Source organism: Vicugna pacos, chromosome 14 (assembly GCF_048564905.1).
Source record: "Vicugna pacos chromosome 14, VicPac4, whole genome shotgun sequence".
Taxonomy (NCBI): Eukaryota; Metazoa; Chordata; class Mammalia; order Artiodactyla; family Camelidae; genus Vicugna; species Vicugna pacos.
Genome location: NC_133000.1, coordinates 7,925,019 through 7,942,044, shown reverse-complemented (window position 1 = coordinate 7,942,044; position 17,026 = coordinate 7,925,019). Strand labels below are relative to the sequence as shown.

General features: G+C 41.6%; 1 protein-coding gene across 10 annotated transcripts in view; it reads left to right on the top strand.

The window, feature by feature from the left end:
- STARD13 (StAR related lipid transfer domain containing 13) overlaps nucleotides 1-17,026 on the top strand; it is a 451,023-nt gene that overhangs the window by 395,260 nt on the left and 38,737 nt on the right. For all 10 annotated transcript variants that reach the window (XM_072976109.1, XM_072976110.1, XM_072976108.1 and 7 more), the window contains one exon: nucleotides 1,256-1,337. In XM_072976109.1, coding sequence (XP_072832210.1) covers nucleotides 1,256-1,337 — 82 coding nt within the window. The remainder of the gene's footprint in view (nucleotides 1-1,255; nucleotides 1,338-17,026) is intronic.

Below are 17,026 nucleotides of genomic sequence, written 5' to 3'. Positions count from 1 at the left end.
GTAATGAGAGCAAATAGTTCTATAGAGCTCACTATGTGCCAGGTAATGTTCAAAGTACTGTATATATACTGTTCACTCAATATCCACAGCACCTTAGGGTAGGTATTATAATTACCTTCATCCCCACTTTACAGATGAGGAAACAGAGGTCCACAGCCTACAGATAGTGAGTAGCAGAGCCAGGACAGAAAGCCAGAGCAGCTGGGCTTCCGTGTCTGTGTTGCTCACGACTGCACACAGCTCCCTCTCTAGCAGAGCGAGACAGTCCTCATTCTGGCACCATCTGGAATTCACTCACACTACTTTTTTTCACCATAAGAGGAATTGTTTCTTTCCAACTCACAATAAGAAATCCGATCCCCTTAGATTTATTATGATTAGCAAGTGCCAAATAAAAGACGAGAAAGAGAGAAAACGGCAGAATAATGATGAGACCAGCACTGTCGGTTGGATTTGACCGTGGCCTCTGTTCCAATGATCTCGAGTTTTACCTCCACAAATGAGGTACCAAAAATTAACACTGGGACGCGTGCCCATGACCTCCGAGGCTGGCCTGAGCAGTCTGTGGGAGAAAAGGCATGGTGTTGGAAGTTCTCCCCTTTTTCGGATAGAATCAATTGAGTATTTTGCTGATACTCAAAACGACTTCAGGACTTTGCTACAAAATGAAATACCTGAGGCCACTGAACTTTGGGTATTTCTGGAAATTTTTTTCTGAGGGAAAAAAAAAGAATCTGCCAAACCAAGTATTGAAGTCAGCAACCTACACTGTAGGTGGACAGTGGGAGTTTAAAGGCTCTTCATTCAGGAAATGTCTGTGACAGTGATGAGCTATCAAAATGCAGGCACTTAGCATTCAGTCTTATCCAAGGTCAAGCTCTTGGTTATTTTCATATTTCACACTTCTTTCATACCCTTAAAAGCCTTTTTTGGGGATAAAAATAAAACTGTCTGCTATCTAAATATGACTAACACACCCATCAATGGAGAGTAACCTCTTAAAATCAGTCTTATGTAAGGGGGAGGGTACAGCTCAAGTGGTAGAGCACATGCTTAGCATACACAAGGCCCTGGGTTCAATCCCCAGTACCGCCTTCGAAATTAAATAAACCTAATTACCTCCCCCCACCAAAAAATAAAATGAAATAAAATAAAATCAGTCATAAGTGCAGAAATGCAGTGGCCTGAAGTTCCTGGTGCCCATTCAGATAAAATAAGGCCCGTAAACTCCTTCGTCTCTCTTTCTCTCTTTCAGATTCACAATTTCCCATCAACATTGTGGCTGTCAAGAACGATCATGATTTTCTTGAAAAGGACCTTGTAGAACCCCTTTACAGGTGAATCATCTGAAGTATTTTTGCTTCTTTCAGTTGTTCGATATCTTACAGGTATGACTCTATTGAGAGGCGAGGTCAACAGCTCAGTGCTTACTCACTGAGCACCTACTGTGTGCCAGGCACGGGCCAGGCTCTAAGTATCCCACAGTGAGCACCGGTTTTGTGGAGCTTAAATCCTAGTAGATTTGTGGAAGCTTCAGACGATAGAAAGAGAGAAGGAAAAGGAAAGAGAGAGTGAGAAAGAGAAGGCAAGATTATCTCAGTGTTAAGTGCTATTTTTAAAAATGTAAAACAAGATGAGGCTATGGCAGTTGGGGGGGTGGTTAGCAGGAGGAGGCAGCATGGGGACCCTGCGTGAGTGGTCAGGGAAGGCTGTGAAGAACTCCGTGAGTGTGTCAAACTCAGGTGTATTTCTTGCAAAGACAGATGATTATATCAGCAAACTGGAACATATGGGCTCACGTAATGGTATTGGCAACCTGGAATATTTAAACCTTCTCTATGTGATAGATGCTATAGGGAGACAAAGAGATATATGTGAATAATTCTCTCCCCTCAAAGAATGGTATAATCTGGTTGGAGAAATCTAACTGAAGAAATGCAGCATACATGAACAAATAAAACAATTATAACTTGAGTAATAATAAAAGATGCCAATGTAACCGATATTCCTGAACAATTAAATGTGCACAGGAGATTGTACATATCTGTAGGAATTTGAAGTTTCTCCTAACTAAAGCCCTGGAGAGAGGTCAGAGCTGGAGATAAATATTAGTTACAGGAGGTGAGTCATTTTTCCATGGGCCAAACTGACCTTAAAATACAGTCCTCATAACTTGCAGTCCAGCGTTCTTTCTTGGACATTCTGCATTTGACATAGAAAAGATGGTGGTTTAAGAGGAAAAGTAATATTGAGGAAAACTTTTCTCAAGATGGAAGAGACCAATGTATGTTAAAATTGTGTGCAAATAATCTTAGGCTTACTGAATCTTTAGACATTTATATTTTTGTGTTCACAAGCTGGTCACTCTGTGGTTCCTGCATGAAGAGAAAATAGATTTGCATTAAGAAATGATCTCTGGAAGTTCCAGGAAAACAGTACTGTGCGTTTGCGTAAGCAGTAGAAGAGCAGAGAACTCTTCAAATCACAAATTGCAGGGACCAGCTATTTGGACTCAAACAAGCACAAAATGGCATTTGTGAGCATTTATGAGAGGAATGGATGGTTTAGTTGTGATTCTTTGAAGGCAGTGAATTGGAAAAGCAGTGTTTTCTCCTCAGCGTGTCTGATGCAAACCCCAGCGTGTCAGAGCTATTCAACCAGCACCTCATTCTGAGTTTTCCCTCTTAGTTTTAACCAATAGTATTTTTACTAGTAAGTTGCCATTTTTTAAAAGAAATACTTTTTTATTTTTAATTGTATTATATTACATTATATTTTTCCCAGTTTAATTTTCTTGCATACTCATGCGTCTTTATTTAATTATCTAATTATGCCTTTTGTTGTTTTCTCCCCAGTTTTAATGAGATATAATTGAGATTCAGCACTGAATACATTTAAGGTGTAAGCCTGATGATTTGACTTACGTAATCGTGAAGTGTTTACCACGACTGGTTTAGTGAACATTCATCATCTCATGTATATACAGCCTTAAAGAAATAGGAAAACAAATTTTTTCCCTTGTGATGCGAACTCTTAGGATAAACTCTCTTCACAACTTTCATATACGACATACAGCAGTGTTAATTATCTTTATCATATCGTACATGACATCTCCAGTACTTATAACTGGGAGTTTGTGCCTTTTGACCACCTTCTTCTAGCTCCCCCTCCCCTCACCACTAGTCGCCACAAAGCTGATCTCTTTTTCTGTAAGTTCGTTTCTTTCAAAGTATAATTGACCTCAACACCATGTTAGTTCCTGATGTACAACATAGTGATTCTATGTTTCTATGCATTTAAAAATGATCACCATAATAATAATAAGCCTAATTGCCATCTATCACCGTACAAAGATATTACATAATTATTTACTATGTTCACCATACGGTACAGCTCATGCCTGTGACTCACTTATTTTGTAGCTCTTCATCTCCCTTACCTATTTCTCTCCTCCCCCCAACCCCTCCTCTCTGGAAACCACCTGTTGGTTTTTTGTGTCTATGACTCTGTTTCTATTTAGATATGTTCGTTTATTTGTTTTGTTTTTTAGATTCCACATATAAGTGAAATCATCCCAATTGAATTTTTAAATCTATATTTTCTTTAAATCGAGGTGTCCTGTGTATTTAAAGTAAAATTCACTATTTTCAGTGTACAGTTCTTTGAGTTTTGACAAATGCCTCCAATCATTGTAACCACCACCACAACCAAGATGTAGAACTGCTCCCTCACCTAAAAAAAAACCCTCCTGTTCACCTTTGTCATCAACCTCTACCCTTACTTCCAACCCCTGGCAGCCACTGATCTGGGTTTTGTACCTGTAGTTTTGCCTTTCCCAGAATGCTATATGAGTGAACTTGAACAGTATGCAGCCTTTGGAGTCTGGCTTCATTTCACTTATGCACCTAAGACTCATCCATGTTGTGTGTATTAATCAATATGATTGATGAACAGTGTTTCATTGTGTGGATATACTACAGTTTGTCTATCCAGTCACTGACTGAAGGACATTTGAGTTGTCACCACTTTGGGTAGCTATAAAGCCACTATAAATATTCATATTCAAGCTTTTGTGTGAGCATAAGTTTTCATTTCTTTTGAGTAAATTCCTAGGCATTGTGGGGTGCATATGACAAGCATATTGTAACTTTATAAAGAACTACCAAACTTTTCCAAAGTGGCCATACCATTTTGTGTTCCCACCAACAGTGTATGAGAGTACAGCTGCTCCACATCTTTGTCAGTACTTGTTATTGTCAGTTTTGTTTTGTTTAGTTTTTAACCATTCTAACAGGTGTCTAGTGTTACCGCATTGTGATTTAAATTTGCATGTCCTTAATGAGTAATGATGTTGAATGTCTTTTCCGGTGCTTATTTGCCATTCATTTATCTTCTTCAGTAGAGTGTCTGTTCAAGCCTTTTGCCTATTTTAAAAACTTAATTGTTTGTTTTCTTATTGAGTTTTGAGAGTTCTTTATATGTTCTAGATGTAAATTCTTTGTTAGATATGTGTTTTGTAAATATTTTCTGCCAGACTGTTTTCTCAACCTCTTAACAGTGTCTTTCACACAACAAAAGTTTTTCATTTTATTGAAGTCCAATTTATCAATTCGTTCATGTTTTTAATGTCATACCCAAGAAAACTTGCCTAACATAAGGTCACAACTATTTTCTTCTTTGTTTTTCTTCTAGAAGTTTTAGTTTTATGTTTTACATGTAGCTTGATGATCTATTTCAAGTTAATTTTTTATAAGGTACAAAGTATGGGTCAAGATTCATTTTTTTGCATATCAATATCCCATTGGTTGAGCCTCATACTGAAAATAATACTTTCTTCATTGAGTTGCCTTTGCACTTATATTGTAAATCAACTGACCACGTAACGCATGAGTCTATTTCTAGAGTCTCTATTCTGTTCCATTTATCCATGTATCTATTCTTTAATCAATATGGTGCTTGATTACTTAGTTTTGTGGATGCCTTGGAATCCAATAGTTGAGTCCTCCAGCTTTGTTCCTTTTTGCCAGGATTGTTTTGGCTAGTCTAGTTCCTCTGCTTTTTCGTATAAATTTAGAAACAACTTGTCAACATCTGTTTTAAAAATCCTCTGGGAGTGTTGATTTGTCTTATGTTGACTCTATAGATCAGTTTGGGAAGAACTGATATCTTAACAGTTTTGAGTCTTCTGATTCATAAAGATGGTACCTGTCTCTTTTTATTTAGGTCTCTTTTGATTTTTTTTAACCCTGACTTGCAGTTTTCAGCATGTGGATAATACACATCTTGAAAATAATTAAGAATTTCATGTTTTGAGGTGCTATTGTAAGTAGTACTGTTTTTTATTGTTTCAATTTCCATTTGTTCATTGTTAGCATATAATTTTTTGAACATTGTTCATTTGCATTCTGCAATCTTTCTAAACTCACTCATTTGTTCTAGTAGCTCACTCACAGATTCTTAAAATTTTATTTTAAAGTATAAATCAAGGATTACATTATAAACCAAAAATAAAATTCCATTACATATTTTTAAATCAGGGTTGCAAGAGCAAACATTGTCTCTCTGCAGTTCGGTGCATTGGATGAATATGTAGCTGAGTGGGCCAAGCTTTGACTCTCAAACGTGTGGGTGGTAAATCCTTAGCTACTCACTGCTGCCTGTGAGATCTGAGGTGCCTCGACTAAGTTTTGGACTTTTCCATCAGGGTCTACTTTTTTAAAATAGCCTTTCAGACATGTTACAGAGACGAGCCAGCACAGAAATCGTTTTGAGATATAAGATTCTAAATGATACTACTAGTGTTAGCCAGAAAAATCAGGAAGACTTCTCTTGTGAAGCCTATGACCCATCTCCGACAGCCCCTAGCAGGGTCGGTACAGACATACCTCGAATGGCCTTACCGCAGAAGCACGTGGGAACACACCACCACCAGACACCACAGTGCTCCTGACAAAGGCCCAACTTGCGTAAAAATGGTTAGAGTGGCAGGAGGTTGTTATAACTGGAATAATTCTTAGGATGGCTACGTCTCCAGAAATATGAAATAAGAAAAGCATTTGGCTGGAGGTGTGCAAGCTGAGATTCTCCAGCTGGAGGAGCAGTGGGTAGAACAGAAGCCAAAAGACTAGTCCCAGCGGGTGGATCAGAGGAAGCAGGCAGGACAGACAGGCAGAGATGGAGGCGGCTGGGCTGAAGGGAACCTGCGCGGGGTTTCTTTGCCTTCCCTACGAGTTCCCTGAAGATACAGATTTCCCAAAAGCAGGCAGAAGGAAGACCTCTAGCCTGAGGAGAATGACAGCACTTTTCAAACTTTGACATTGATGAGTGGTTAATTAGACCCTCACCCACTCACATGGCATATGATGATTGATGCCTGGAGAGCAGTAAGCAGTTGTGAAGACTTATTCTTTTTCTTCCTCGTGCACTGCAGACACCGTGACAGAGCTGGGTCTCGTGTTTTATTTTTAAAGCTTTGTGGGCTGTACATTTCCCATGCATATTGAAATGCAAAACTAATGCAGGATCCTAAAGGGAACCATATAGAGCCAGAGGGCAGGTGGCTTCTGCCAGGTGGACAAATGAAGACAAGAGAGCTGAAGGTGTCCTGCAAATGTTGCCCACAAGAATTTTACTCACCTTTGGTTTCTCTGCTGTGTAGACAGACAATTCATGTCCTTGGTCCCAATTTACCCTTAAGGAGTTATTGAATAATGTCAACTTTTTATTGGCCTGGAGAAATAGATTGTATTAAGATGGCAGAGAGGACCCACACCTGGCTGGGAATATAAGGATGTGTAGTTCTCACTTTCAGGTCTTGGAAATCGGACAGCTTTGCTGCCTTTGGTGAAGGCATAAACCTCCGAATGGTGACCACGCCTCTGTTTCTTCTGCAACTCTGGCCGCGCCCACGAGCAGTGGGCATCTGTAAATATCTGTTTCTGCAAGTCAGAACAGCGCAGTCCCTGTTTTAGTAACCACAGTTATAATTCTGGGTTGATGTTTTTGATTCAATTATTGATTGAAAAATATCTTCCTCTGTGAGTAATGAGAAGCTAATGGCAAAGCTAAGTACCTGGACGAACTAACTGAAACTGTGACTACACCAGAATGTAGGTCTAGCCACGGTGTCACAATACCTTGCAAAGCCTGTCACCTGTAAGGCAAATTGCAGTAAATCAAAGCTCTCGAATGAGATTCTTAAGAGGTAACATCGACTAGCATTTTGGTTTGAGATGTTTGCTCAGACTGCTAACATAGGGCCCCGAGGCCCGAAATGATCTCTGAATTTCTAATTTAATGTTAGACCTGCCTAACTTATGTTGCTAGTAAGTACTGATTAACTACAACACATATAAAGCAAGGGCATTCACCTCGTTAAGTACTGTTTCATGGGGATATAGAATTGATTTTGATTATAGTTCATCTGTCACTGCCCTTTTTATTTAAAAGGATAACTAATGACAGTGATTACTGGGTGGGGTGGGGAAGAGGGGAAGAGAGAGTGCTGATGAAATGATTTTTACAATTTACCTCTACACACAAAGACACAGATTTGATTTGAGTATGTTAAATAACAGTAATAATATTAAATGATGGTAGTCTATGAAAATTGATAATGTACTTTATTTTCCCTCTAACAATATCACAGAAAATATTCAATATTATACATTGTATTATGTTATATAATAATATGTGACAATTGACTGGGCTGAGACTGTGGACAGTCATTGGGAGAAAGATATAAGGGTTTGCATGATAATCACGGTTGCTTCCACCTTAGAAATTCTGAGTCTATAAATAAATACAAATTCCAACAGGCAGTGATTCCATTTCTTTAGAACACACAGTGCTCACCAAGCACTACTCTAAGCATTTTATAAATACTCATTTAATTCTCGTAACAAGCTTAGAAGATAGGCCGTAACATCTTTCCCACTTTACAGACAAGGAAACGGAGACACAGAGGTAAGAAATAACAAAGCTAGGATTCAGAGCCACACGGGCTGCTGCTGCAGTTTCCAGAGAGAGCTTCGGTCTTTTTGTGAAACACAATTTGGAGGGGTTTTCATGTCTTCCTTTAAAGGTAGTTCTTCCCAAGGTGTCTGTGTTGCCTTGTGATTTTATGAATTTAACTTCTAAGTCCCAAGGTTAGAAATTCCGGTTGCATTGGTGCCTTCATAGGCCTCCACATTAAAAAAATAATAATAATTAAAGTAAGGGTTTAAAGCACACTTTGTTCTTTTGTGAAGAAATTAGAACTGATGTACTGTCGGGAGCGGTGCTTTGTCACCTGTCCTTTCAGCTCAAGCCACCCAGGCTGCCCCTCGAGGGCGTCTCTGTGCTGTGGAGACAGAGAAGGCGGAGTCCTCCCTCAGGATCTCAGGCTAGTGCTGCGGTTCGCATTCTGCCCCATCTCAAGGTCTGGGAGCATTTTTGATTGTCACAGCTGGGGCGATGCTGCTGGCATCTAACGAGTAGAGGCTGCTAAACCTCCCACGACGCATAAAGTAACTCCTCACGGCAAGGAATTATCTGGCCCCAAATGCCCATGGTGCCTAGGCTGAGAAATGAGTAAATTATGATTTACTTGGCCAAATGGTATGATTGCTTAAAGTACAGATGCAGGACAGCTAAGGGGGAAAGGGCTTCAGGAGAGCTTCCTGGAAAAATGACTCTGAAAGGCCAGTAAGAATGACCAAGACGAGAACACATGAGATTTTGATGTGGTTATTTTGAACTTTCACTTTTCTCTTAAACTAATTTAATGTGCAGGAAAGGCATCTTCATCCCCACCCCCACCCTCGCCCACCAACCCCACCCCAAGGTAGCCTGTATAGAATGGGGGCAGCCCTGGGGTACAGACACATGCAGACATATCAGGGTCAAAGATAGAGGATTTCTCACATATATATAAATTTGTATGAAAAACATCCATCTTTATATTTTTAAATGGCCTCTTATGTAACCTCTTCCAACCAGCTACTCAAAATGACTTCAGGAAGAATACACAAGAAACTACAAAATAAGACAGTGGGAAGTAAGAGAAGGCGTGAATGTTATTCACTTCTCTCTATATACGTTTTTAGATATTTGTATTGCATTATGGAAAACATTAGCAATTTTTTTAAGATGGCTTGCCTTGCCACATAAATAATAGATGACAAGGGTTACCATTTAATGAGTGTTTACCATGTGTTAACTAGCGTACTAAGCTCTTGACAGTGATCTCATTTAATTTTGATGAGAACCTATGAATAACAGGTGTTATTATTATTGTTATTGTTTGTTCAAAATTCAGGGTGACCAGACTCCTGCTGGTTTGAGCAGCTGGGTGGTGGTGACGCCTTTCCTTGAGTTGGAGGGGAGGCGAGGGGAGTCCGGCCAGAGTCTGAGGAGGGTAAGATGTGAGGGGCTCAGGCACCAGGGGGCCAGTGCCAGGTGGAATTGTCCAGTGTGCAGTTGGGGGTGAGGATCTGGAGCTGGACGGGGACCTCATCTGGAGACAGAGATGTAGAGTCATCAGCATCTGAAGGTATAAAGGTCCTGAGAGTGAGCCAGGTCACCTGGAGACAGTAAAGAGTGCGAGAGAAGAGGTCCAGGACTGACCACGGGGACCCGAGTCTGCGAGTCTGTGGGGCAGGCAGGGGAGGAGCGGACAGACGCCCCCTCAGTGCCAGGGAGTGAGTGCTCCCTCCTATTATCCAATCCCCCTGCCGCCCCAGGCTATTTTTGCTTTCTTTCCATTTTTGAACCTTTCTCAGAAATCTCTGGTGTGACCCTTGCTTCCACATGGACTAATTCTCAGTAGAGGAATTATCTCAATTAGATGCAGTTGTGGTGAACAGTTAAAAAGCTAAGGGTGCCCCATCTGATTTCTCCAGTACAGGCATGTGTGAGTTTAAACTCTGTCTGAAATTCCACAAACTAAAGAAGCCCAAGAAAACGTGGGCTTTCTGTTTTTAGCCCTTCCCTTCGGGTCACTGTGGCAGCTGTCCTTTATTGATTTGCCGAGGGAGCTCACACCCTTCCCCCAAGCCCTCATCGTTAGGGCCTATCACTTATTTAAGATTATTTTCTGTGGGTGTAATGTACCATACGGTGACTGTAGCTAACAACACTCTGTTGTATATTTGAAAGTTGCCAAGTAGATCTTAAAAGTTCTCATCATAAGAAAAAAATGAGTAACTATGTATGGCGGTGGATGTTAACTAACTTACTGTGGTGATCATTTTGCAATATATACAGATATCAAATCTTTACGTTGTACACCTTAAACTTATACAGTGTCAGTTTTTATCTCAATTAAAAATACATATTATACAAGTCCCACAGTGCCACACGTACGTCCTCTCCCCCTGTGACATATTCATGTTCTACTTCATTTTCTTTGCATAGCGAGATCAGTCCACACTTAACCGTTTCTCTCCCTCGCCTCAGCTGATTTCTAGGGGCAGTTTGTGGGGTTATGGGCTGGAAGAGGGGCCGGCGTTCCTGCGGCAGCAGGACCACCGGTGGGCGACCAGCCAGAGTGAGCAGCTCAGCAGCGGGCGGCGTGGCCTCCACTGGCTCGGCTGCGGCGCGGTGACAGCCACTTGTGGACCTCTAAATACATTTTTCCCCCTCCAGACACCATAAAACCATCCTAGTGAATGACCTGTGATTTTTGAAAGGTCCCACCCGGGCTGATACATCCCGGACTTGTCCGTGCGGCACAGCTCTCCACCCTGCTCCGCAGGGTCTGTTTCGTAAACTCCCGGGCAGCCGGCGAGGCCTTTCCCATGCCCCGCGGAGGGGGAGCCGCTGCTCCCCGGGGCGCTGGCCTCTGGCCCCTGGAGCAGGTGACTTGTTTCTGACCGGCTAGGAGGGCCACGCCCGGAACACTCCTAGCTAACTGGACTACAGACCTTTCGCCTCTGACGCTTGAGTGGAGGGTGAGAAGTTCAGGCTGCGGGCTTTCTTCAGCATCCCATGGCAGCGATGAACCCTGCTTGTTTTCCCATCAAACCTTTGGCAGGATTATTAGAAAACTATCACGGGAAACTGGCCATTACGTTAAGGCAGCGTGGGCGACCTCGTGACCAGCCTAGTCCGGCAGTTTAGATGTGAAACGTGAATCTTAGACACAGAGAAGGAAAGGGCTTCCTGGCTCTCACGTAGGTCACGTGCAGAGGGGTCTGTCTGCCCAGGCTCTGGCACAGCGGACGAGGGGGGCTCCTCGAGCCGGGGCCCGACACCCCCCCGCCCCCCGCTGGTCCCCGCACACAGCGTGCCCCCCTGCCCGCAGCCCCCAGCACGCCGCCCGCCCTTCCCTTGCTCCGCCGCCGCCCGCGCTCTGCCGTCCTGCGCGTCCCCGCTGTGCTCTGGGCGGCCTGGGCGCGGCCCGTGCGCACCGGCCGCCTCGCTCACTCTGGGTGTGGTTAGCTGGGGGCCACAGGAACCTTCTAGCAGCTCCGGAGTGCTCACTGGTAGGGACTATGTCTCGTTCGGTGGCACGTCATGGGTGCCTGGTGCTCCCTGTGCCAGCCGGAATTTAATACATGTTTGTTAAATTGATCTGTAACCTGGAAGAAAATAACCTGTCAGTTCACGAATTATTTTATTGCCTCTACAGGAGAGAGAATATTGTGCGGTGATAAATTATTCATTTTCTCCTCAAAATACCCTAAATCTCTGTCCTTCTGAGCTAGACTTCTCAGGGATCACTCACAGCCCCACCTTCTACCCAGGCTTCTGCAAAACTGCCCTCGACAACTGCTACATCCAAAAGGCATATTTTAGGTTTTGTATCACTTACTTTTTCTTAACTATTTGATCCAGCTTCCCAACCGCCCTCTCCTCTCCGCAATGCTCCGTGGCCTCCAGGTCGCTGCCTGCCGCTGGTTCTGTTGGCCTCCCACACCTCTGACCACACCTTCCCCAGCCTGGCTCCTCCTGCTCCTCCACCCGTGCCCTGCGCGCCACAGTTCCCAGGGCTCTGAATTCTCCCTGGATGACTGGTTTGTGTGTCTTCTGTGTATGTCATCCACATGATGACTATTCTCAAGTGGGCTTGTGTTACAAGGGCCCTTAAAATGTAACGCAGCCCCACATGAGCTCGGCATCTTCCTCATGTCCAGCTCCTGGTCGCTCCCTCTTTCACTGTTTTCTGTGTTTAATGGCACATTGACAAAAGCCTGAAATCTGGAAGTCATCCTCTACTTCTCCCCCTCCCTCAAGCGTCCACATCAATCAGTGGCCGAGCCTTCATCTGCTCTCGCTTCCTTTCTGCTCCTCTTTGCCATCTCTCAGCTAAACGGCTGTAACCATTTCCTCCCTGTTCTTCAGTTCATTCTCCACTCTGCTCCCAGTTATGGTTCTCATATGCAGTTGAATTACTTTACTCTCCCAGTATCCTACAGTAGCCCCCCTCCGATTGCCACAGATTGCTCCTAATGTCTTCATTTGGATCCTTCATATCTAGCCCCTGACTACCTCACCAGTGATTTCCAAGACTAACACATGCCATTTAGTGATGTTGGCTTTGCCTGTAATTCTTTTAACCTCGGCAGCAGATTTCTCTTAGTCCTTCATAGCCTTGCTCAAATATTGCCTCCTCTGGTAGATTTTGTCCTTATGCATTCAGGGAGTGAATTGCTTATTCTCTTATTCATCATACTTACATCCCACACTGGGCTGTGACATCCGCAAGGGCAGGGACCACATCTTGTTCACCTCTGCGTGCCTAGTCCCTCAACTTGTTCCAGGTATGTGGCACCCACTATTGGATGAACAGATCTCTACCTCTTCTCTTCTTGTTGACTTTCCCACCAGAGCCTCAAGTTTCCCTCTTAAAATGAGACTTCTGACTGCCACCCCTTCACTAACATTTTAGCCCTTTGAAAGGCTTCTGAGGACAACAGAAGAAACTGACAGGCTCTGGTAGCAGTGGGCCTTGTGGCCGGCCCTTCTGAAAGGGTCAGATTGCTGTGCTTATATTAGCACGTAAATCCAGTTTGTCCAGAGCACAAAGTGGACAGTCTTCATCATGTGTCATGGGTTTCCTCTTTCCATGGAAAAAATGGAGAGGGGAAGGAAACTGCCATTTATCAACCAGCCTGTGGGAGGTACGTGACATAGGCCGTCATCTTCCAGGCCCTCCTTTGACTCTCCCTAATTAGGCAGGCGCAGAGAAATCACTGGGCAGGGCGGAGTCCGAGCTCTGCTAACTAATGTCTCGTTCCCTTGAGCAAGTGTTTCTCCCAAAGCCTTATTCTCCTCGTTTGAAAATAAAAGGGTCAGGCCCCATGGTCCCCAGAGCCTGCCAAGTTCTCATGTTTCCCTAGCAAATATTTACTGTGTGGATTCTCTCTGAGCCAGTGCCTGTGCTGGGCATTTGCAATGCAAATAAGATGCAGCTCTCAGCCTGTTATATTCAGCAAGGAAGACTAATTCTGTTATTCCAACTGCAAGGTCTACTGTGACTATTTGAAGTCAATCACGGGTTGGACCTAAGTAGAGAAAGTATGTTTAGTTAAAAAAGAAAAGCCCGCTGAGACTATCGTGTATAAAATTTCCTGCTAGGCCTTACGCAGATTAGGAGAATAAATTACGGTTCCTGCCTCAAAAGAGGCTCTAATCCAGCGGAAGACAGACCATTCATGCAGCAAAGAAAATATGTTTTATAATCAAAATTGTTATTCAGGCAGGAGTAGTTTTCCAGGCCACCAGTGTCTGACTGCCTCAGATTATCTGAAGGGTTTTATATTACTTATTAAGTTACAGGGAAACAAATGCTGATGCTAAATATTTGTTCTAAATGCAGACTGGCTGCAATCACAGCAGAATTTCGCAGTGGTTTTGATAAAGTGATGTGAGTACTTCTGGTATATGTCATATTCTTTTACCTGAGGCAGCCAGTCCTTAAAGAGGCATTTCCATCTCTCTAGGGTGCGTGTTTCACCCATTTTATATTCTTGGAGAGTCTGGCCATTGTTTACTTTACCTTGTGCAAGGTAAATACAGGCTGACGCTGCACCGTGCTGGGCTTGTCTGCCTGGTTTCAGACCACCATACAGAGTGTTTTCTCTGTCTTATTTTCCCTGTCTTAACAAATCATCTATTTCTTTCTGTTTTTCAGCTTTATTGAGGCATAATTGACAAATAAAATTATTGTAAGATATTTAAAATATACAACATGATGATTTGATACATGTATACATTGTGGAAGGAAGAGTTGAATGATTGTGTGCATGATATTTGAAATTATATCCAGAATTGATAAGATATCTTTAGTGATGATAATTTTGTAGATAGAATTGGGAATTAATAAGCAAGTAGATTCAGAGCAAAAGAAATGCAGATCATGTTATATCAGTAATTTTAAGGTCCAAGAAATACAATGATTTTTAAATGAATAAAACAAAGACTACATTTTTAAAGAATAGACTTTATTTTAAGCACAGAGAGTTCTTGCATACCACCTGTACCCACACACACACAGCCTCTCCCACCATTAACATCCCACCCCAGAGTGGTGCATTACAACTGGTAAACCTACACTGACACATCATTATCACCTAAAGTCCCTGGCTTACGTCAGGCTTCACTCTTGGATTTGTACATTCTGTGGGTTTGACAAATCTGTAATGTGAATCCACCATTATAGTATCAGACAGAATATCTCACTGCCCTAAAAATCCTCTGTACTCTGTCTGTTTACCCCTATCATCCCTCCCTCCCTTCTGGCCCCTGGCAACCACTGACCTTTTACTGTTCCTGTAGTTTTGCCATTTCCAGACGTCTTAAAGTTGGAATCATTCCGTATATCATCTTTCAGATTGTCATCTTCCACTTAGTAATATGCATTTAAGGCTCCTCCATGTCTTTTTTATGTCTTGATGGCTCATTTGTTTTTAGCACTGAATAATGTTCCATTGTCTGGATGTACCACAGTTCATCTATTCACCTACTGAGGAACATCTTGGTCACGTCCAAGTTCTGGTCATTATGGATAAAGCTTCTATAAACATTCCTGTGCAGGTTTTTGTGTGAACATAAGTTTTCAACTCTTTGAATAAATACCTAGGAGTGTGACTGCTGATATGTATGATAAGAGTATGATAAGAGATAATCCTGAGATAGAACATTTCCATTACCACATTTGGCAACTACTGAACTGCTTTCTGTCACCATAGTTTTACCTTTTCTAAAATTTTGTAGAGAGGCGATCATACAGTGCCCACTTTGTGTTTGGCCTCTTTCAATCTGCATAGTGCCTCTGAGATTTATCCACGTTGCTGCATGTATCAGAAATTAGTGCCTTTGTGTTGTTGAATACTTCATCATATGGATATACAGTAATTTTTTACCCACTTGCCAGTTAATGGATGTTTGGGTTATTTCAACTTTTTTGCCCATTTGGTGAATAAAGCTTCTATGAACATTCAAGTACACGTGTTTGTATAGATGTATAACTTATTTTATCTTGGATAAATAACTAAGAGTGCAATTGTTGGGTCGGTGCTAAGAATATATTTAATTTTATAAGAAATTGCCAAGCTGTTTCCTACAGGGGCCATACCCCTTTGGAAGTTTCAGAGGTTCTGCATTCTTTTAAAACTTAGTATTGTTGGTGTTTTTAATTTAGACAATCTAAATTATATAGAATTGTGTGTGTAGCATGTGTATAGTGGTGTCTCATTATGATTTTAATTTGTATTTCTCCCATGACAAATGATGTTGAGCATCTTCTCTTGCATTTATTTGTGATTTGTGTATCTTCTTTTAGAAGTGTCTGTAAAAAATCTGTCCATTTTTAAAATTAGGTTGTATTACTGATAGAATTTAAGAGTTCTTTATGTATTCTGAATGTAGTCTTTAATGAGATATATGTTTTGCAAACATTTTCTCCTAGTAGAGGAGCAGTTCTTAAGACACAAGCAAATATCTGAGTTTAGAGGAGATAAAAGGATCCAAATCTAGATAGTTAAATGTAGTTAGAGTCTCTAGCTTTAAAAAATAATAAATAAACTTCCTGTGCGTGTCAGAAAATATAAAGCATATCAAGTATGTGGTACATAAAGTATGAATTCTTTGATATCTTTTGCATATGTAGTGGATCAAAAACTTTTTCATAGAATAAAATGGTTTGAGTTTCCAAACCGTAATGGAAGAAAGGTTTTGTTAGATAAGTAAATTTTATAAATAACAGACAGTGCTTCCTAAACAAACCTGTTACAGAGCTGCCAAATGAGAAACATCAACTTATTTAGGTATATATTAGAGCTTCCAAATGAGTATACATTTATGGATATGTATGTACAGTTGGCCCTTGAACGATGCACAGGTTAGGGATGCTGACCTCCCCCCCACGAATTCAAAATTCACACATAACTCTTAGAGCCCTAAAAACTTAACTACTTAGTCTACTGTAGATCAGAAGCCTTATCAATAACTTGAGTAGTCAATTAACACATATTTTGTATATGTGTTATGTACTGTATTCTTACAATAAACTAAGCTACAGAAAAGAAAATGTTATTAAGAAAATCATAAGAAAGAGAAAATACACTTACAGTGCTGCACTGCATTTTCCAAAACCGTAAGTGTACATCATCTGACACAAGATGATTCCTCTGTCAGTACCTACCTACATCGGTATTGCGATGATATTGATACAAAACACTGCAGATGCTACACATGTTGCTAACAATGGACATCAAAAGTGAAAAGGTCACGTGGAAAGGAAATTCTGTTTATTTATAGGCACCACGATTCATGCGTTGATAAGGAAGAAGCAGCAGTATGACTGCTTCATGGAAGCCTGCTATAACTGGTAGGACCGCTTCGTGGTAGCTTAGCCTGTACACGAAGGAATGGATCGTTACAAAATTCTTATGGCATACAGTATTACAGCTATGTGCACAGTACAGTACAGAATTGGAAACACCATTATTTTTTTAAAAGCCATACCTGTGATAATAAACTGATACGCAGCTTCTCCAAGTACAAGAAAGAGGAATATTGTATAATAATGTGATTTTTTTCA